The following is a 23,812-nucleotide window of genomic DNA, read 5'->3' as shown; positions in this document are numbered from 1 at the left end:
CCTTTCTATTCTAGATGGCTCAGAAGACACAAAATCATTTTGGGAAGCATTTCTTAGACCTTCTCTTCTGGACAAAAAGTAAATCTTCCAGTTTGCAACCCTGGAAGAAAGTCACTCCCTATATACACGCAAAAAAATACCGCTTTCAAGCTGAAGAATTCCTAATTCGATTGCCAGCCAGTACAAAAACAAGAGGTAAGAGATGGCTGGTAGCCACCTTTGTTTCCTTCATACCCCAACTTCACTCAGATGCAGCTGAGGATGAGCCTAAAGGTATCGACTCACCCAAATTACCAAGGATTCAGAATCCCTGAGTACAATTTAGATCCCAGTGAGAGCTGGAGGTGAAATGCTTTTCTGACTTCAGCCAGCAGCAAAATCGACCAATCATGATATGGTTCCAAGTCAGGAAAGAACTTAAGCACAGGATTAAATTCATCCCTAATAGAGAATGCAATTAAACACATGCTTGAAATAAGGCATGGCTACAATTGTCTTCTATGAAAAAAAGATGCATTCCTGAATGGAGACCTTCTCAGACATAGAAAAACCTTAAAAATCAGAATCTTAATCTTGCAAAGGATCCAAATGCTCTGATGTTAAAAAATTTCTACTATAGACCTAAGCAGCTATAAAACTTTAAAATTAGTCTAATCTATTTTTCTGACATCAAGAACAGGTTATTTTCCACTAGCATTGGAGCAGCTCTAAAATACTCAATGTTCCATAAAAAAAAAAAAGTCATTTTCCACCATCAGTGGCCCTGGGACAGCAAATGTTATGGAAAAAAACTCTACCTCCGGATGGGACTGTGAAACACATGTTTAAAAAAGGAAAAGAAAAAAAAAAAAGGAATCTGCACTATAGGGTGCCCTTAAAATATTCAGTGTTCAAAAACAAATTTCCTCCAACCTTGAAAGCCCTATGAAATATTACACACCATAAAAATCTTGGCCTACTAACTAGTCGCTCTAAAACACTGGATTTGTCTTCAGATATTTTTCCCCCAGCTATGTAGAATCTCATAAGTATTCTGTATTTCCCATTCAGGAGCAAGGCAGAACTGAGGAACTGTGCTGGCACAAATCACTCTTTGCTGCAACTCCTCTAAAAGCGTAGAGGATAACTGCACCTCTCTAAATTTAGAGCATAACTTCATGTGTCATCTTTCAGAGGAAATGATTCTGGGTCAGTGCGATGCACGTTGAAAGCCATCTGATTCTGCACCCCTAAAACCTATACCGAACTTATTGTAACTTACCGTTCAATTACTTTGATTGATAAATCTTATTTTCTTTAGCACAAACTGCAAAGTGCAATTTTCATCTCAGTTATGTTTGAGCAGTCCATTTCTCATGGACCCTAACAAACCTACTGAAATTACCTGCATGGATCTTGCCAACTTCATCGGGAATAATGGATGGACTGAGAGCCAGAGTGAGACATTTTGGCCCTTGCTATGATCTTCCCTCCTGCCTTCTGATACAGCCCTGCTCCTTTACAATCTGTCAAAGCTATTACCTCTACCTCTTCTATGCAACAATCGCTCTTCCTGGGTGGCAGCAGCATCTGGCACGGTTTTGATACACTTACCTACAGCTGGTGACCTCTTTGGAAGGATTCCTGGAGCAAGACCCCTCCTCATCCCACCCTTGCTGCAGCTCTGTCAAGTGCTGTTTAGTTCTCTAGCTGTCAGCTCAAAGAGAACTTAATCTTTTCTCCAGCTGTAGTTTAATACTAAGAATTTTCAAAACCAGACATTTAAAATAAGGCAACTAAATAAGGTCTGAGTCAAGTGTAAACTCAGAAATCACTGCTATGCAAAATTTTCTAGTCAATCTCCTGCAAAGCCTTCAATGATGCACTTCAGAGCAGTTCTACAGGTCAGCACTACTATCAGAGGCATTTTCACCCAAGTGGTTACTAATCACACTTTCACATGGCTATAATGCCAAGAACCCTGTTAGTTACACTCATAAAACAGACGTGGTCAGGAATTTGGACAATATAATTTTATCAAAATTACAGAATTACGTAGGAACGATCACTTTTAATCAGACCTGAACTCCATCTAAGCCAGCATTGTGTCCAATGATGGGCAGCTGAGCAAAGAGAAATGATGACATTTAGTGAATGACACTTGCTCAATTTATTTTCCTGTCTTCATCAACCAGAAGCAGCAATTAAACCACCATACATGTTTCCTTTAATATTTCCCTTCTCTCCTTATTTCCGGTACCACTGGGATGAAGTTAGCAAACAGGACTCATCACAGCTTTTAAAAATTGCCAATTTACATTTTCTGATTTGCCTGTTTCTCTGCCACTAGTTTTGATTTACCATTATGGTCATTGCTCAGGAGCATGCCAATGCTCACAGGGAACTCATCATCAGAACTGCACACACCTCTCTCTCAGTGGCAGCCATTCAGATACAATTCCTCCTGATTGCACGTACCCATATTTAAGATTATTTCCACTATACATACATTTATTCTGAAAATAATTCCGAACATTCTCTGACCTCATTTAGCAATTAAACACTATCAGTGTGATCTTCATGGAAAGCTTTAGATCTGATAAGCCTTTATAAATCCTGATCCTTCACAACTTTTGCTGTTTCCATTCTTTTTCAGAACTTTTATTGAAATGTTGAAGAACACAATTTCTGGAGCAGAGTCTTGGGGCGCATTGTTTGTGATCTCTCCTCACTATAAGATGTGACCACGTGCTCCTTTCCTGTACTGGTGATCACAAACAAGGTACTAACTAGTGAGATAACCTCACCTTTTATACTACTATGCCTTTTTTACAAAACTTTGCCTAGGGAAATTCCTGATAGTTTTTTACTACCAAAGAAAGAAGTGCCAGGGGAATACCCACATGTTTGCTCAGCCTTCCAGGAACTCTAATAGAGTTTAGAAATCTTACCTTTTTCTAATAAAATCGGCCTGAATTCTTAGTGAATTGAAAACCTGAAGTAAAAGCCTACCTGAAAAACGTGAGGGACAGGGAAAAACACACATCAAAACAAGCAATGGTGCAAACCATGCCAATCCATGTATTTTTCCCCACAAATTACATTGTTTCTATCTACAGTAGCAAGTGGTGGAGAGCATCAGGGTTGTTCACATTACTTTGAAATACTTGGTGATTCCCTCCCAGCCCTTGGATATACTGTCCATGAGTATTTGAGGGTAAAGTCTGCAGGCACATCTTTCAATTCAGTTCCATCCAAAAGGATTTAGTTTTCAGGCTCCCAGACTGTTCTGAGACACAAAACAAAGCATAACTAAGTGGGAAGGAGTGAAAGATTTACTGCAAAGCTTATGCCAGATCCGAACTAAAACTCAAACGTGGGTGTATTCATATTAAAAAGAAGCACAAGATCACCAATTTCCCATCATTATACAAATTATAAACACAGTCATGCTTTCCTCATTAAAGCACGACTTATCCCTTTAAATCTTTGCTAATTGCTTTTAGAAATACACATACAAAGAGAAGAAATATACAGTGTGCTATGTAACAAACTGCCATTCATTGCTGAGATGTTTTCTGAGGAGTTAAACATAGAAGACAAAAAACTGCATCAAAGCACAGTGGGTAAATGAAGGAACAGAAGGAAAATTGAATTCTTGGTTTATACGGATCTGTTTCAATTTCCAATAGTGACAGCAAGTAGCTCGTCCATCTTTACGAAACATCCGTGAGTAAGGATGCCTTTGATTCAACAGGCTTTGTGTATTCCTCACTCCTTTTGAAAACAAGTGTTATTCTTTGAGAGTCAAAGTATATTCACAGGTATGTAGCATTTGGATCAACATAGAGTTTCTACACCTAAAAGCCTCCATCCCAAGTTATTTCAGAGAGCAAAATAACGTGTAGAGTCTAAACAACCACGCCAGTATACGTCCTTTCTGTTCTTTCACCAGAAGGTGGCACACAATGCACATTTTATGTATGTATTTTATATATGTACATATATATGTCCGTACTACTTTTTTTTTCCTTTACTATTTTACTTCAACTTAAAACTTTCAGGGTTTTGCAGTAAGTGGATTCTGACGGTTTCAGTTTATTTTAGTAATAATTACAAGAAGATATTTTCTGAAAATACAATAAATGTTATCCAAGAGCAATTTGGAGCAATCAGTATTGATATTTATAACATGTGTGTTGATTGAAAAGGTCTTGGCTGTAAGAATGGAATATGAATCTGTCCAGAATGTTATGAGTATCTTCTAGCATACGTACGTGTGGAAGCTATAAAAGTGAGTTTATTATAATTAGTGGAAAAAAGTTTTATTATACATTTTAAAGATAGAAGAAGCTGATACTACCAGCTTCAGCTATTTAGCTACATTTTCTTGCTTGTTCCTTCTATTTTTGTTTTTAGGATACATTGATCTTTGGCATTTCTAAATGTTTATCTGAACACAGTTTTAGTGTGCAAGAAAGGGCCAAAAGGAACCAAATCAGTAACATGAAAAGGAAGAAAACTGCTAGTCTGCTATCTCAGCTGGCTAACACTGTATGTAATATTAAACTTCACATCCTCTCCATTAAAAGCATCAAACAAGACTGTCCTGTGTTGCCTGGCCTAATGAACCCCGAGCCTCTGAAGTGGAACATACTTGGTTCTCCTCTGGCCTTGAATAATTGACGGGTATGTTGTATAGCTGTTAGCCAGCCAGTACAGGAAGCAGGAAAGTGAATCTTTTCCTACTACTTCAGCTCCTCTCTATCTTTCACAGCCCTTTGTCGCACAGTTGGGTAGCTCTACTTTCAGCCAGAATTCCACTCTCAGCATGATGTTCTCCCCTAATTGAACGATTAACTTACCTGTTTTGCATATGTACACCATTTTTATACCTTTCATAAAGAAAAAAATAGATCTTTCACAACTAGAGGCAAAATGTAGAACTCAGCATGTGGATTTATTCACAGAGGAAATCATGGCTTGAACAACCGTAAAGGATTGTAGGCTATTTAGCCTACAGAAAACAAACAAAAAAAAAACAACTCCAAAAGCCTTAGAAGACATTGCAGCCAAGAAATGCAGAGGTAATTTAAGAATTCTGCCAGTGGCACGGCACTAATATTCTTCATGCACACAGGATACCTCATTCCTACAACAGTTTTTCTTTTGCTCAGCTATGTGGTGGGCTAGAAAGAGACCAACAGTTCCAATGTATCTGCCTGATGTCACTGAGAAATCTGCATGGGTGAATCTGTGCTGATGGATACAAGCAAATGTAGAGCAGAACATGAAGTCATATGTGAAGACACACACAGCTACTTAGAAATATTTTGCTTACGATGCACAAATAAGTTGTTACCACCAAGAAAACATTCCCTTCTTTCTGAGTGCTCAGGAGAATGGGCAGTGAGGAAAAGGCACCTCAGAGCTGGGGTTAAGGTGTACCTGAAACTCAACTTGTAATCACTCTTCTGTTACAGTCTGCTTTTAGAGACCCTCAGCTGTCAACCCCTGTCATTTTTATGTTAGATATTCATTATGAAGGCGTACTGCGGGTTGTCACTTCAAGGAGAAGATTACTACTGTAAAACTACATCTGATGAGGAAAGAACTCTTGCAGACACACATTGTGTGTTTGTAGGAACAGATTTTTCAGACTACACAGACATATTAGAAGATGATTAGATATTAGATACACAGACGTGTCTCTTCTGATTCAAATGCTCACTTGTCTGATAATTCACATGATATTTAATTGGCACTTACATCAAAGTTCCCGTTTTACTACACTGCAAATGGACATATTTTTGGGTCCCACCCTATTAGACAAACATTAGCTGAGAGTGTTATTAAGTTCAACCTACTAAAGTCAGTAGTATATTACTTTTCATAAGGGAGATCAGAAATAACTCTTCTTACATCATTTCATAAGTTTTTCTGCCACTAAGCTAAGTGAAATTTTAAGACAGACCAGCTCTATTTTATTCACAAGCAGTAATACTTACTTCCTTGGCAATGACAGGAAATAAAGCAATTAGATAAATCATTTTTGAGTCAACACTAGTGTCTTACCATAACTAAAATTTGGCTCAGTAACATACACAGTATAAAGCATTTGGAAATCTATAGTCCCACATGAAAATATTAATTTATATTTAAATTGCTAACTGCTTACCCATCCTAACAATATTAATATTAACTGTGTGACACTAAGTCTCTGCTGAATTTGAGATATAGGTCAGTTATACACAGAGTTGCCAAACTACAGTTGGAAAATATGACTTCATCAAAAATTAGCCTCGGTACAACAGTGAAAGCAGAGTCACATGTCCCAACATACATTAGCCTGGCGCCACTACAGTATGCAGAATTATTTGTATAATATTTCTATCAGTATTCTGGTACAGTATCAACACTTCCTGATACACAGTCCTCCAGCAACAAGTGTGAAAGGAACGCTGACTTCTCTGAAGTCTATTTGCATTCAACTGTAATGTTCACTGTTATCAGCACTTTCATGTACGTTCAACAAGGCACAAAAGGCAGATCTTCACTTATTAAATATTTGACAGAATATTGCCACTGTAAGTTAAATCTTACAAATTAAACTTAAAACGTAGCACGGATGGGACTTAGAATATCTACCTTTCCTACACAGAGGACTAGAAAACAAAATAAAACAGCGAACTGCTTAATGCACATAGCTCCTGAGTAACAGTAATGCCACTCGACAGATGTTGTGCTAGACAATATACTTTCATGGCTCGGCACTTTTTGTTTTCTTACTGCAGCTGCAGACTGATGGCTCTGAGAGGTAAGTTTACCTCACTGTCAGGTTTAAAGTTCTATTAAACTACGGCTGGAGATTTCATTCTCAGTTTTAACAATGGTCTAGACACATGTGCAGCTCAAGTAGGGATAATGGAAAGTCTCTGATGAGAGAGTCAGCTGGCTATGCCTGCAAATGCAGCAATATAGTTGTTCACTTTGGTGGGCTTTAAGCTCTGTAGTGGAGCCTCAGACATCTTGATGGAAAGAAAAGCACTTTCAAATGAAAGCCTGTTTGAATGCATAACACAAGTAAAATAAAGTGACACGGTAAAGACACAGGACTGGTTGGGTGACATGCGTAATAAGAAATGACCTCTGAACAACGATTTGCTGCCTTGGCTGGTAGCTTCTTTCAAAATTTTCTTATTGTAACATTACAAAGAACTTCAGAGGAGTTCTTGCTTACCTTTCACAGGACATTCAACTGTAATATTTGCTCCAATCTTTGCTACGATTGTACCTCCAACAACTGCAGAGAGATTGCTGGCTTCCAAATTTGTAACGTTCAACATGGAGAACAAGATGACAGGAACCTCTTTGAAATGAAAGAATCGGTTTAAAATCGGTTTTTAAAAAGTTTAAAAATTATTTGACTTAAGTATAGATGCTGTGTTTAAATTCATCACGTTTGAGGCAGAATTCTGTTTGCAAAGAACCACCCAGAACTGTGTTGAGGTCTGCTCTGGTTTTAGAGCAACAAGACCGTCTCTCTGTTACCTATTAAATCAGGCAGGATTTCATGGACTGATAGCAAAAGAAAATATTTCTAATTGAATCTGGGATAGATGTTTATACATAAAATGAATGCATACCCAATTCCAAGGATGTTACAATCCTACCTGCACGCAACAGTAAGGATGTTTCCATATCAAAACCAAAGTCATTAACAACCAGACATCCATATGTACCAAGTTCCTTCTCAGTAGGACTGCGAATCTGCACTTTTCCAATGGTGTCCAGGATCACTCTGCAGAGTATTCAAGAAAAGACAAATGTTACTGCCTGGGGACAAACACAGCTGGGTCTTTTTGCAAGAGTTACAAATACAGCACCAAAATTCCTCCCTAGGAATTTGTTGTTCTAGATCAGTGCACACAGAAACAGTTCTGCCTGCTCTTTGGTGACAAAAGGAGAGTGTTACAGGATTCATGCATGGAAGCATTTCAGATATCCTTCCCCTGCAAAGGCGCACTCTAATGGCAGCCCTTTGGAGGGCAGCAAGTTTTATTGCTGCTAACTAAAAACTCTCAGGAACATCAGCACAATTAGTATTAGGCTTGGCAAGAAATCCATTTCTCCAGAGCAAACTTTGTTTTCAGCAGAATCATGGAGTTTGCAAATGTATGGTCTAATCCAACTTCCAAATTACTGCAGTTTATCTGTTACTCTTAACATTATCATCATTAAAACTGAAATCTTTCACCAGATTTCTTGGATGTTCTACCTGCCATCTCAGGGATAAGATATGAGAGATGGCTTCACAGTCTGAGACTGAAAACAGCAGCCTTGATGTTTCATAACTGTCCACCTTGTTACCTTTCTCAGCAATATGTTATATGAGTTGTGCCATGTACTCATCCAAAAGGCCTGCAGATTTGGCATTCTCCCACAGAGTGCACTTACAAAAGGAAGAGATGGACAAAAACATCTTAAAGAGATACTTGCACCTCAACCAAACAAGTCTAGAGTCCTCTCACGCACATCTGGAATATGGCCCTCTTTCACAAGCCTAACAGATATACAACCTGCTTCTTGCTTCACAGCCTTTTTCTGCTGCAATACTGTTACTATTTTAAGTACATATATTTATATACATAGGCACATGTATATATAAACAATCATACACACGCTCACATGTAAGGAACATTTCTCTGAAAAAAAACAAGAAAGAAAACTGCTCGCCAATATATCCTCAAGTGAAAAAATACCAGCTAAAATAAAGGCAATTTATGAAAGTAGAATTAGGAATCAAATAGATGCTCACAAATAAATAAAACACCATAATATCAAAAAAAAAAGAAAAAGTATCACAACAAATTAATGGGAAATTATGCATGGTTCACAAACTAAACATAACTGCTGAGAGCTACATGGTTCCAAAAACATTTATGGTTTTAACAATGGCTTCGTTTGGTGTCCTTGCTTTAATTGATAGACCTGCAGAAGTATATTTTTCTTGGCCATATAGTTAATCAGTTAACTATGTTGAGAAGTATCCAAAAACATCTTTATCGTTTCAGAATCATTTTTTTCATTACTCAAGAGCTAGCTACAGCTCCAAGAGGCTCTCACATGAAGTTTGTGTCAGTATTACCAGGTGAGCATCTAACTTGTCAGCAATGGAATAAAAGCATTTGCTGAGTCTTAATATATGAGTATTACATACATTCGGCAGTAGTTCTTCAGTTACAGATCTCAAATAGGATGACATTACAGTTTTGGGGGTTTTTTTGTATTATTTTGTATTTCATGGCCATCAACAAAAATATGTGCAAGTTTTAAAGCATTAAAACAGATGAGATTTTTTTTTTTTTTTCACAAGCAATTGTACAGCTAAAGGTATTTCTAAAAAGTTTACTGTGTGTTGAAGGATGGTGAAGATAACACTGATATTTCCCCTCCTTAAGAGGCATCAGAAAGACTGATTTTCATCTATACAATGGCAGAACTTAAGCCTACTGTGTTTGGTATGTGAACAAGTCCACTCAATTGTCTCAATTTAACTGACTATGAATCTGTTCATTTTCTGATGCAGCTTAAAAGATGCACTTAGTACATGCAAATCCCTTCACATTGTAAAAGAAAAAACGTCATTCACTGCACATAACATTGTGGAAATGGACATGCACTGGTGAAACAAAACGTGACAGATGTCTGAGTGAAAAAAGATCAAACTGCTTAAATAAAAGGCCAGAAGGCATAATGCTAAAGCTTATCTCATTTTTATAACAGATTATGTTTTAATATTAAACAGCAGGATGTATCTTAACAGTTCGTGGTAACAGTAATTCATTCAGTGATTGGAAAAAAAAAAAAAGATATTCACTTACCTCTCAGAGGATTTTAATGTCTCACCATCTTTTGTCCAAGTATATTTCACTTCACTAACACCAGCTGTTTCACACAGTAGATTGACAGATTGAGTATTCTTGGTCAGAAAAACTGTATTTCCAATTCGTACAGTTAGTGTTTTGTTAAAGGAAACTCCAGGAATTTCCTTTTGCCTCATAATAACTGGAACCTTCTGGTCAGACATTAACTTATCCACAGTTTTTGTGCTGAAACGATCAGATTCGTTTGGTGATTTGCCTGTGAATTTTGAGGCCAATTTCTCATCCTGGGCTCCCTTCCATTTTTCAGTGGTTGATTGTGGAGGCCTAGATAACTCAGCGATTAACTGATAAATGACCTGGGACGCCAAGTCATCACTGACGTCTCCAGTTTCAATGAGTTGACTCATGTTCCTTATTAGTTCTTCAAACTGCACAGTGTCCATGCTGTAGGCACCCTGGAGAACTGCTGCCTCCAGACGTTTATTCTTGAATTCACGAGAGCTAAATACTCTTGCTGAATTACTCCCAAAGGCTTCGAGATTTCTCAGAAATGGTTGATCGTTTATTTGCCTCTCACCCAAATAGAGCTCGTTTTTCTTACTCCACATTTGCCACATTTTGTTCATTTTATGCCATTTGGCCCCAAAGCCGTTGGCCTCATTGTGATCTGCATTTGTGATCTCACTGGCATGTTTTCTAAGACTTGGTGGTTCTATCAGTCTGTTGTCATTACCAATCAGTTTGAGTACAAATGTTTCATGCGCTGAGCCTGCAATACACCGGTACACACCAATATCAGTGGCTTCAAGACTGTGTATTTTCAGTGACCCTGACTTAGTGATGCCAAGTCTTTTAGAGTTTTGTAAGCGTTGCTCATCTTTCTCCCACCGTATAAGCGACTTCTGGAATCTTCGTACGGGGCACTTAATTACAACAGAAGTTTTTGGAAGTAAGTAGGCACGGCTTCCTATGGTGAAATTAATGCGCTTCTCTTGTCTCGTCTGAATGTACACACGGTGAATGCTGATAATCCGAGGTCCATGAGTAGAGGATTTTTCTGGAAGCTTTGGTTTAATTTCTGAAATAAAATGAAGCCTTGAAAAGTAACTAATCATCAGCACTCATGCATACAAAATCTGCTTCTCACAGAATGGCTGACAGAGTTCTTCCTGACTTTGTTTAAATCAGATTGCAACATGCTGAGCTTTTATCTGAGTCACAAAAATGCAAAAATACGGACAAGATGAAACCATGGCATTCCCCTGCTCCAGCCAAGAATTCTGTTACTTCTTCCCCCAGACTCCCAAGTATGAGAAAATACAGACAACATTTACCTATACAAAGGACATAGATGGTGCAAGCATACCTAAATATATATATTATGTACTATTTTATACTATATACATAATCCTCTTATGGTTATGTTTCCTATTGCTGCCTCAGAAAGGCTAGGCATGAAAGGGAATGGAAAAAGTGAACAAAAAAAAAAAAAAAATTTTGAGCACATTATTACTTTCCCTGCATTTGAGCACTGTTGAATGCAGAATGACCTAAATAAAACAAAATCTATCTGAAGAGCAAGGCTCCCTTGGACTGCTATTTAAATTGTTGGCTGGCCATGCTGGTTGTCTCAATAAGTGAAGCCAAAAAGCAACACAGGAGGTGAAAGGAACCATCAATGAAGACACAGTGCATGCAACAAGCAGAGCCACCCTGCAATCCTTGACTGAGGGTAATTTCTTCAGGTTGAAAGATGAGGTGTTTCACAGTGCTGTGCCAAAAAAAAGAAGGGAGGGAAGGGGAGGAAAGAGGAAAAAGTCAGAAGCTGGAGAAGCTGAATACAGCAATCAGATGAATTAACACGAGCAGACAGCAGCACATAAAGCGCCATGCAGCCAGGATACAGAGACACTGGGTGTTACGAAGCTCCTCCTGCGTTGTTCTGCAGGCAGCTGGATGTGGACAGGTTCCCAGGAGCTGCCTGAATGCCACCACCACAGGAAGGCTTGGCTTTCCAGCAGCAGCTGGACATCATGTTGGAGAAACCATGAGAATGACTGCAGTGCTACAGATACCACTGCACTGACTCACTGCTGGCAACTACTGTGCCCCATTATGATCAAACAACGGGTCTTACTAAGAAAATAGCAGGTAGGTGTGAAGCAAGGCACGTGAGAAGGGGAGCGAGGCACACACCCCTTGAGTTCATTCCATGCACAATGAAATTGGCCAGCTGAGGAGAGCTGGGAAACACTCAGCACTGGTGCTAGAAAGCAATCCAATTGTATTTGCTGCCCAGCCTTCTGGTATGAGACAGAAAAACTCAGCCTGCAAATCAAGTTGAGGAGCTAGGAAATGGACACACAAATCAAAATGCTTTCTCAACGTGCTTGAATTTGAAACCATTAGTACTATTTCACTTGGTAGGTACATAAATAAAATGACAACCACATTGATGGCACACAAATAATATTTGAAAAACAGCATGCTTCTTAATATACATATGCTTCAAATACGCTGTGAAGAAATAGGTGAAAAGCTAAATGTTTCTAGCATTCAATAAGTGTGTACACTGTGGAAACTACACCCTAGAGTGCATTCTTATGCTTATAAAACAAAATGATTATTTTCAATGCTTTGGGTAATGAGTTCAGACCAGTGGGGATATCATGGTTTCATAATTACACAGCTTTTATATCAGTATTCATTATCCAGATATGTAGTTCCCTCAACTGCTTTACATGGTGCAACAAATAAATTGCTTTAGGCACTTGGTTTACTAAAATTATTAGGCTAGTGACCTGTTTTTAATAAGTTATTGAGCCCCAAATATTTATTTTAAGGGAAACGTTCCAATACTAAATTTTCGATTTCCAAAATCCAACTTACAGACACAGTAAGTGTAACTTTAAACACATGAAATACTTCAGGCTGTGCTCTGTTTACACTACATGTTCCAACATGGAATTAAACCCATTGTGTACTTATAAATATGTTAACAAGTCTCATCCATTTCATTTCTTTAAAAAAGAAAGACCACTAACTCTCATTAGCAGTTCAACAGTGAAGGGTGTATACATTTTTACTGGCGCCTTGTGATCAAGTTTAGGAGTGAAATAAAGTTCAGAGCTGTGGATGGCAGGCCATATAGATATGCAATAGGGTCATATAAATATCTAAGACCACGTACGTATTTCTAGATCCTTTGTAACATCCAGTATTGCAGCTGCTGAGGTAAGGGACTGTTCGGGAAAGATTTTTCTACAAGGTCAACCTTACTTAATGATTAGATTGTACTGGAGCCATTGGACCTCATTATCGCCTGGTACAAATCCATCTGAGTCTCTGACCTCTAATGGTCCTGTGCAGCTTTAGCTGGGTGTCAGGCCCTGGTGACCTCAGAGCAAGACAGGTGTTGTTTCCTTTTTCTTAGTGATCACGGACTCAGGAACGTTCTGATATAATGGGACCAATATTAAGTAGAGAACAGACACAATTATTAATCCCACTGTAAAAGATCAAGCCTGAAAAGCCCCAGCACTGTCATGAGACAGCAAAAAAGGAGGAGCTCATTCAAAGAATCCTTAATAGTATGTACACCACTCACCACCAGTGCCTCTGCTTCACTCTTTATTGCTAGCTGCCTGCCTGTCCATGGGCCACTCTACATTCCTGCCTTCTCTGCACTTCCCATTCAAGGAGTCCTGAACCTATAGCTGCAGGTGCAATGCCTCTTGCATTTTTCTTGAAACCAAAGCCCTGCTGCCCTGCCTCCTCCTGCAAAACCCAGATCATGACTAAGGGTATGGATACATCCCACAGCTTCCCCTTCCCTCGCATTGTGCAGCCAGTGCTTGCCAGGCAGACCTGAGCTGCAGGGGTTCTCTTGTTCCAAACAGTTCTGGAGATAAGCAAAAACCAGTGCTTTTATTTGTCCCTTCAATCCATACCCGTTCAGTATAATCGCACTCTCCATGCAACCCAGTGTCCTGCTTTCTTGGCACTGCAGTGGAAGCTGACAATATAACTTGAATATCAGTCTGTGCTAAGCAATTTGCAAACTGGCCACACTGTCATTCAACTATCCACAATTAATTAAATTCAGATAGATATGCAGCTCAAAATATTTTATTAAACCTTATGCCAAGGACATTCCTGAAAGTCCACAGGGCTTTATTTAAGTGGAGCTTTGAACCTCAGGTTTTTGGCATGTTAATCTGAAATGCGGGCCAGGAAAAGAAGTTTCATATTATGTATGAATCAGTAATTATTCTATTTTTTATTTTATTTTGTGAGTAATTTTAAAGCAAAGTCTCAACATTTATAAATTAGCTATTTCTTGGTAGTTGCATGAATTGAGTCAAAACACATTCATTTTTGTGATCTGTGATCAAAAAAAAGCTCTTGGTCTTCCCCAAACCTAAAACTGATTGTCTTTTTTCCTTTCTGTTCAGCTCTCTGCTTTTGTAGCCTGCATACTGCTACTCTCCTTTATAAAGGAATGAGAAGCCAAGTTAAGGCTTAAGGAAACTGCATTTAGAACTCCCTGTTCCAAATTATGCATGTAATTGAACATGTATTATATTTGCTAGGTATTTCCACAGCTGTTATGCATAAGCTATTTGTGCAACTACCATCACTATCATAAATATATTGTGCCTAAATTAAACAATTCCTATAGGCAGCTTTTTCTTAAAAAAGATAATTTATAGAGAGAAATAAAATACTGGATTTTTCAAGGACTGTTTGTACTGTCACCACTTCCTGCAAAGCTCATGGACTGGCATTTTCATTTCTACAAAGAAAGATGTACATTATACATAATATTATCACTGGCAATACGTTTCAGCTTTTGAATTCCACCGTGCAAAACTAAAAGTCCGGTTTAATACAAATACACAATGAAAAAAACAAGCCAGAACTGCATTCTTATCTTTTCTAATGTCCTTCATAATTTATACTCCATTCAAACTCCATTTTTAATTGTTGGTTTGGGTTAGTTGTTTTGTTTTTGTTTTTGTTTGCGAATGAGATAAAGGATAAAGGAAAAATAATCAGAGCAAGTGTAGGTGAGTATGAGAGTGAGAGGCCCAAGAAAGTGTGTTCAAAAAACACTCCTTTAGATCATGACCTATACTTCTGTCTTGTAGAAAATGAATTAAAAACAATCCTGTTATCACTGGCCTACTGATTATGATACTCACTTTACACCAGATTACTGATGTTAAAGTACAGGCAGACGAGTGAATTAACCTGTATACAGATTCTACTGTATAAACAGATCATTCAAAATCAGCAGGAAACTACATAAAGTAACATACTTACTGTTGCAGGCATTCATTTGACAAGACCTTACAAGCAGTGAAGGAGACAAACCACTACACATTGATTCATTTACTGCAACATATTGGCCTTTTGCTGTTCGGTTTTGGCAGGCAATTTTCCTTCTCTGGATTCCAACACCACAGCTTACTGAGCACTGTGAAAGGAAGGATGCAAACTAAGCTTGGTGTCCCATGGCACATATACTAATTTGAAACTGAGAGAGACAAAGCTCTCTACTCCATATGAATCCTTGTGTTATCAGCACTTTTCCAAGCAATAAGAATATTAGATAGCTAACTTGTTCCATCAAGCAACTCAGGAACAATTAAAATAGCATAACCATATTCCTTTTTGTTTAACCGCAGAGAAAATATAGCAATGCAATCCAGTATCTAAGAGAAAAAACTCAGCATGTTCAAAAGAGTCTGCGTCAAGTCTCTCCATCCATTCTCTTAGTTTGTACTGCACAAACTTTTAGTTCCGTCTTCTAAAGAGCCTTTTCAAAAATCTGTTTGAACAGGGAGTTACATTAAATGGGAAAGAAAGAGCATGACAGAACAAAACAAAGATTTGACTTTCAGAAGCCACTTCTCTCAGCAGCTCAAACACAGCTCTGCAGGGGGGATGTGAACAGCCTACTTATAGGCAACTCTACACATAGTTTAGTCCCGATATACATCCTGTGAAACCTTCTGCTACCCTGTGAACTTCCTGCACCGATCACCCACTACCCAAGCAGATATCGTTAGAGATCACGTTGCAAGTGAAGGTTTTGGTTCAGACTTGTTTGGAGCTGCTCACCTTGGACCACTCTCCTACAACCAGCTGAGGAGGACAGTCCACTTTTGCGCACGATTTGGTAGTTGGCAGTTTGGGTTCCCGGCAGTTGTCATCAGAGTGTTTCAGGAAACTTCCATCTGTCAACAGCTGCTTACAGTACACTTTACGGGTCTGAATCCCTCCTCCACAGGTACGGGAACACTGAGAAGAAAAAAGCATAACATGCACACCTGCACATGAACCTGTGCTTGCACATCACACCATTAAGATTACACAGACACTGTAAGATTCCCCATAATTATGCTCTGTTGAAGAATGACATCCGGATTCAACAAAAAGGCAAGCAGCCTATAGAAGATTCTTCAGATAAAATGTTTACCTAATACATTAGAATTGAGGAGAACCTACCCACTAAGTTAAAAACCACTATGGAGTAGAAATCCTGAAGAAAAATCACGCGTAGATTTGACTGTGCCCTACATCAGTTAGTATGTCTCCAAAAGCAGATAATTACATTTGCTGTGTCAAAAGAAGACTGATGTCTGCACTAACTGATATCCAGCCTTCTGATTTCCTAAAAAGAACTTTTGACCTCATCCTCTCAGTATTCAATAGCACATTGGTGAGAAGACTTTTTTTTTAAATCTGGATTAACTTGTTCCACTGAAATTAGTTGAAAATCTTCAATATCAAAGTTTAGGAGCTACCAAACATGTTGTTTGGGATGAAGAATTTTAAATACCTAGACAGAGGAACACTGCTTACACTTAAACTCCTTCTCTAACCCAGTCATACCTGTTGCCATTCCTCAACATGCCAAACAGGGGGACAATCAATCTGGTTACAAGCTTGCAAAGAATGAGGCTTTTTGTCTTTACAATCCTCAGCAGCAACAGTAGATCCTCCTGGCTGCTGGCAGTATACATCTCTCGTCTGTATCCCAACTCCACAAGTTGCTGAGCACCGTCTCCACAGACCAGTTTGCCACCTGTTCCAAGAACACATCCATCTTTCAGTGAAAAGCTAAGGAAAAATCATACCCAAAAAGAACTTAGTAAAAAATAACAGAAGATATATTGATTGATAGATGGCCAAAACATTCTTCTGGTTTATACTAAATCCTGCTCCTATTAACTTTTGTTCTCTACCTTTTGCAAGATTATGCTCCTGCGGAAGCAGTTCAGAAACAATGCACCTAAAGATCATTATGTCAGAGACACATATGGGACAAACAAGGTAATACATATCAAAGATTCATTTGTAAGTGACCAAACTAGCTAGGTTTACTTGGATTTGGATTGCTTTTATTCTTTCCCTGGGATTCCCATACAACTGTAACAAACCTGTAAGAACCGGATGGGGATACTAAAAAAGCATGAATTCAAAGTCACTTTAAGTCATAATTTCACTGATTTTTTTCTTCCAGAAAGTAAATATTCTTTGCTTCTTAGTTTCTCAGTTAAGTCTGTTTTTTCCACCCCTGGCAAACATCTACACGAAATAAATCTATTTCAAAAGATGACAAACATGAAAATGTGGAGTGGAAAAGAAGTAAAGATCGAAGAATGAAGCAAAACAAAACAATGAAACCAAAAACCCAACAACATAACACAAAAACCTTGTTTAAGACAGAAAAAGTGAAACATCAACCCAAAGCAAGATTGCAGTTCTGCAATTTGACTCCTTTCTGACAACATTTATTCAAGTCATATTAACCATTTATTTGCTCCAGTACGATTCCATTATCACAGTGTACCTTGGAGGACAAAGCTTCATATTGCAAGCATGAGTCATTGGTGGTGGTCTTTTGGAATTGTCACACAGGGTTTCATTGACAGCTTGTTTTGTCTCTACATGCAGACACATCGCAATGGCTTCTTGTGTTCCTGGAAGGAAAACACTCATGAGACACTGAACACAGAAGAGATTTTTGTAATGCTTACTCTCGAATAACGCTCAGTGAAAAAGCTCCAAATACTGATTTTGATGGCAGGCTTAAAAACGATCTCTTGAGTCAAAAAGAACACTGAGATAGCTTATATAACTTAAACTTCAAAATTTATTTGTCAATTATATGCAAATTTGCTTCTGTACTATTGAAAAAGGCTTGATTTGGCATTCTAAATCTCTGAAAACAAACAGAAAACAGATTACATTCTCTGCACCATCAGATGTTGCACCTGCTTGGTTTTATAATGGTCTCAAGCCATGAAATGGTTAATTGCCAAAATTAGGGTACAAGTTACTCCTCACTTACCTTGACTTTCATGAGCTAGAGATCTGCAAAAAAGAAAGGAATTAAAAACATGCAAAAAGTTTGCAGAAGTTAGGAGAGTCTGACTGAATGTAATCATTTTGACAAGAGTCCTAAGAGGTATGATGGTTTTGTTGAAGGCAGCAAATCTGACCCAGACCAGAGCTTCCCTTTCTTGTGACCATTCTCAGCACCTTCTGATCTGCAGCTCTTACTACTTGCATCTTCTAGGTAAGCAATAATAGTGATCATAAACCAATATGCACTGAAAATTTGCATTTTCCAAGTAAATGTGGCACCGTTCAAAGAATTCAAATCCATTTCCTTCCTATCTTTCACTTATTCCCAGTGATTTTGAAGGACATAAAGTCGCTTTCAACAGCAAGTTTTCTGTCTCTTCTCATGACCATATTCTAAGATTTCAAGGGGGCTGGCATTTTAACCAGAAACCTTCAGTAACAGCATCCTGTTACCTATGACATTACCTCAAAACATCACCACAATTGCTACACAAAAGCTACTAGGCTACTACTCCTGTACCTCTCAGTTGTACATCAGGAGTGGCTTACTAACACTGGTGATCATTATTTGTTCTGGTTTCAGTGAACTCATTGGTTCATCTGACACAAAGTTTTGTGTCCATACCAAAGGTTCATATTTTTCTGTCTTTTACAACACTTTCATGAACAATGTCATTCTTTTCATAAATCAGCCTTTCCTCTACCTACAAAAAATTCTTAAGTAGTGGAGCATATAAGCCAGTCCAGGTCACAGTACTTCTTTGGGGTATTTGAATCAGTTCAACTATTTCAGACGCTTTAGCAGGTACAGACCAGCAGTGATTTTTCACAGTGACATATTCCAGTTTCTTTCAGGCTCTCTGGTAGACTTCTAGATCCCCTCTGGGACTCATTTTCAGTTCAGAAAGATCCTGTTATATAAATGTTTTGACTGCATCTACAAAGTCATGAATTTTTATAGAACAGAAGACCTGACCTTAAATGTGATTGACAACCTATTCCTGTCTACTATATCAAAGTATCAATAATTACATTAACATAGAACACACACATTGAGTAAATCGTATTTCACCCTCAGGGTTGAGAATAAGCCTTTAACAAATATCATAAGGCAATAATGCAGATGTGAAAATGCTCAAGCAAGATAAACCAATAAACAAACTTTTTTTTTCTAGAACTCTACTATTTTGTTACGTACAACAACAAAAGGAATCAAATGTTTTCTGTCCAATTGATCAGTATGCGTTTGTTTAACAAGAGCAGCATTCCTGTCTCCTCACTTAGACATGAAATGTCCACCTGCCAATCTCCAGAAGAGAAACAAAGATGCAGAAATTACATTCTGGCAGAACGAGCCTATGAATTACATTGTCAGACAAGGAATGAAGCAGACATCGAGCATCCTCACAATCTCTATTTTAGGTCAAAATCTACTCTGTGCTACACACCTTCAACTTTGCTGATCTCACTGCATTCCTGTGGGAAGACATACTCAGAGCTGATGTTGCTCTGTTCCAGGCTGTGATAAGTAATATCTTAATATCTCACACAAAGGAGGGGAATGAAACGAAATTCCTTTCAGACCATCTAAGTCAGCAGTAATCCCATAGGAACTTCATATCACCGTGTTATAAAAACAAAGCTGGTCAGCCAAATGAACAAAAGCCATGCCATTCCAGGTGACTGCAGCTTGCCACCTGGAGTTCATTAAAGCACTTCTGCCTTGCAGCATGACCTACCTAGCTTTCACTGAGTTACCAGAAGAACATGCTGATATGCTATCTTCTATTTGACATAACTGCAGAGCAGTAGTAGCAACTTCTCCCCACTGAGGCCTCATTTCAAGGAAGGTGGCACCTCGTTTTGATGCAGTAAGCACAAAACAGGTATTGCAGAGCTGTTAAAACAGACCACAAACCTCCCTTCCTGTTCCTTAGTTTGCAGTTTAAGGACACTGTTCAATAAATAACTACAGTTAATTGACACAATATTTGCTTGAACTTAACTGTCAAAATGTCTCAAAATTAATCTGATTTCTCTTCCTCAACTGTAATTTCACGTTAGTTGGGAACTTCAGTCGTGCATGAATTTTTTATTCTACATAAATTGGAAAATGGAAAGATCTATTATTCAAACAAGCAAAGTTTTACATGTATGACTTTCTTGGCTTATAATATAAACATAGTAGATAATTTAACTAAAATATTATGTATGCAGCAGGGAGCTTTAAGTATTTTTACAGTAATATGATGCCCTATTGTAGTAATTATCCTACTATTCAGTGAAACAGAATATTTTCTATTTTAACCCAGCATTCAAACCACATTCATTTACATTCTTTTATAAGCTTTTCTGTGCAGCGAAATACACAGTGTATGAAACTGCGTTAAATGCTAGAATGCTAGGGAGAGAAAAAAACACTTTCTGCCTTCTTTTTATAGTGAAAAAAAAATGGGGGTTGAAAGTTGCTGTGCGTGTAAGAGGATGAACGTCTTCAAGTCTGTGTCTTGAAGAAGAAGGACATTTATTTTTATTAGACAGACTCATTTTGATGACTGCTTAGAAGTATGAACTACCAACCAAAAAAACTCAGAAGAAATTCCAAATCTTACATGTGCTTTAGCCTCTCTGCAAGTCTATTGCCACTGGCAATGCTAATGTATACTCCTGTAAAAGAATACAATGTATATATAATATATAATATTATATATAATATATAATAATGTATACTTCTGTAAAAGAAACAGCTTTTGTGGTCAATGAAACTAGTCAAAGGAGTAACCAGCTACCAAACTGCTGACTACTTTACAGAAAATGTTCTCAACTTTATGTGTGAGCATGAGCCTCACAACAATCATTGTTTTTTCCTAAAACTCTTACATTTGGCTTGAATCCATTGCTTTTCTAAGAATCTCAGGTTTCTTATAAATCAAATAGCAAACTTCTAGCCATTGTGGTCCAGACAAGAGCCTAAAAACACAGCTTGACTGTACCCTAAAGGTTCCAAAGCCACAAGCTTTGGAACAAGGAAAAAAATAAAAAGGAAATGCTGATGTATTTATTTTTAATCTCACTATTTTTAAGCCAATATAATGATCCTGGGGGTCTTGAATTGCAATTTTTGAAGCATTTGAAATATGAATAATAATAATAATGATAATTACATTAAATTACCAGAATTAATCTCTTGTAAAGAGACATTTTTAAGCCTCTTATGTCTATAGTAAAGGCATTTCCAGAGCAGACATCCGGGAAGTATGTGATTATTTTTTAAGTGGAGAGCATCTCTTAGAAATCTTGTTGAGTAATTAAATGATTGACAGCACTAAAAAAATGTTGCAGTTTACATGAACAATTCTCCTATTCCCACCAAGTGTACTCTTTATTCTGATAACAGCTACTGCATCTCACTAGTTAAACTTGTGCTTGTGTTAAGGATTCCGGTATCAGGGCCAAAGGAGTTCATACTGAAAAAAAAATGAGGGCAAATCCTCAGAACTCTAAGCAATTTCTACTACAAAGATCACTCCTCATTGTCTTTGTTGCCAGAGCACACTGCTCACTTATTTTCACCTTGGGATTTCTTCAGGTACTGAAGATCTTTAGCTTTCAGGATGACTACAGAGTTTCCTACAGATGTTAAAGGCGATATCTGCCTCGTGACAAATTAACATGGACAACTTTTATTAGTGTTTATGGAAAGATTGATGAAAGAAGAAATAATTACGACAGCAGTCATAACAAAAAGTAGCAGTCCTCAAAGGTAGTAAGATTTATGGCATTCGATATTCTACATGACAAACCACGTAGATTTGATGCAGAAACATACACTAAACTACCAATGTCTAATGCTGTCTATGTTTTAGAAGCTGGTGAATAGGAAACTGGAAAGTAAAGATCATGTTTGAGAATGAGCTGCAGACTGATCTCTCTCTATAATTCTAATGCCTCAAAAACAATGTTACCATCTGCAATTTTACATTTGCTTTGGAGAGGGGCCAGAGGAGAACTTAAATTAAAAGTCTAGTCTGTATCAAGATCTAAAAAAGAAAAAAGAAAAAAAAAGGTGCAAGTGACAAGCACTGAAACAGAGATTCAGTCCTTGCTTGAACAGTGGCTGTAAGCCTTGCAGCTTTTTTTTTTTTTAGACCCTGCAGACTTTTCCCTCATTCAGAGAGGTGCAAGCAGCAAGGAAGGGAGGGAAGTTCCAAGGACACAGAAATCCACAGGAATTTATTTTAATAACCACTGCTAGACACATAAATATTAGAGAAAAAGTACCTAATATAATTTACATTATACTGGGATATTCCAAACTTAGATAGCATTTCTTCCCGGTAACTAAAGAGTTCATCTAATTGAAGTGAGATTTGAACATAAAACTTAGCAGAAAGGGATCTGATCCTTTGAACTACGCAATGGAAACAGAGTAGACACAGTGAGATCGTTAGTTAGTACAGTGCAGTAAGTTGGAAACTGAAGAGATGTCTGGTTTCCTTAAAACTACTTATCGGCAGGTAATTTTCGGTCTGTTTGAAAGTGCTTGCCAAGGCAGCACGAGGACCAGAACTGATAGGAGGAAAAAATTACTATTACCTAACTAGCATAACAGCACAGAACTTCTCAAGCTGTTCACTGATAAAGCATTCTGACAACTTTCCTCATTTCCTGGGAGCAGGACATAAGAGAAATGTCTAGGTACAGCACCAGCGATACCACAGTCGTCTTCAGAACACAAAAAAACATTTCTTTTCAAACTTCTATAATGACTTATTTCACATCAAACAAACAATATTACAGGAAAATTCTCGGTCAGGCAACCTCACGAATTCATGAGAGGACCAGAAGTCGACAGCCAAATCCACACTCAGCTCCACTGGGAACAAAATAAAGCCAGATGTGATTCTGTTAACCAGTCATTCTGCAGCTCCTTTGTGCTGGCAAATGAATCTACTGTCTTCAGGAAATTCTCCTTAAATTGCCTTTAGTCTGCACTCCAAATGCAATTTGTTATGTGAATGCTTTTGCACGGACAAACTCACATGTGAAGACACTAACAATGCAGATGTGCACATGTAGTGACAGGCAAAGACCAGAAGTGATTTTAGCTGAACTTCTAATGATTTCAAAAATAAAAATTAAAAAATGTGCTTTTTTTTTTTTTTAACATCTATGAAAAGACACTGGCTAAAAAGCAGTAAAATAAATCTGAAATGGCAATGAAATAATTTTACATTACAAAAATCCGTCAAGAGCTGAAAAAACCTGCAAATGTCATAATAAGAAAAGCCCTGTTTCTGCTTTAGAGTGTGATTCCTTGTCTCTAAAAACAATTCCCTCAAAATAAGGAAATAGAGACAGTAGCTGCTGCTATCACGCCATGTTCTATACGTACATACTTGGATTATACCCTTGCTGTTTATCACGTCTACTGAAGGCAATAGAAGAAACTGATACATTATTTTTTGTGAGTGCACATGCTGCTATCCCTATGAATCAATATCATCAGTGTTAAATAAACAAGGCACTTGTCAGTCACTTACCATTCTGCTGACAGCATTCAGGGG

General features: G+C 37.9%; 1 protein-coding gene across 8 annotated transcripts in view; it reads right to left on the bottom strand.

Annotated features, from left to right (window-relative positions):
• ADAMTSL3 (ADAMTS like 3) overlaps positions 1–23,812 on the bottom strand; it is a 192,005-nt gene that overhangs the window by 16,543 nt on the left and 151,650 nt on the right. For all 8 annotated transcript variants that reach the window (XM_042875549.1, XM_042875552.1, XM_042875547.1 and 5 more), the window contains 7 exons: positions 17,728–17,857; positions 16,767–16,959; positions 15,993–16,172; positions 15,192–15,345; positions 9,864–10,944; positions 7,653–7,780; positions 7,220–7,348 (listed from right to left, as the gene is read on the bottom strand). In XM_042875549.1, the coding sequence (XP_042731483.1) occupies positions 7,220–7,348; positions 7,653–7,780; positions 9,864–10,944; positions 15,192–15,345; positions 15,993–16,172; positions 16,767–16,959; positions 17,728–17,857 (1,995 nt within the window). The remainder of the gene's footprint in view (positions 1–7,219; positions 7,349–7,652; positions 7,781–9,863; positions 10,945–15,191; positions 15,346–15,992; positions 16,173–16,766; positions 16,960–17,727; positions 17,858–23,812) is intronic.

Source organism: Lagopus leucura, unplaced genomic scaffold (genome assembly GCF_019238085.1).
Source record: "Lagopus leucura isolate 7727_CA_CO unplaced genomic scaffold, USGS_WTPT01 Super-Scaffold_100015, whole genome shotgun sequence".
Classification (NCBI taxonomy): Eukaryota; Metazoa; Chordata; class Aves; order Galliformes; family Phasianidae; genus Lagopus; species Lagopus leucura.
Note: the sequence above shows the minus strand (reverse complement) of the source record. Positions and strands in the feature narration are given on the sequence as shown.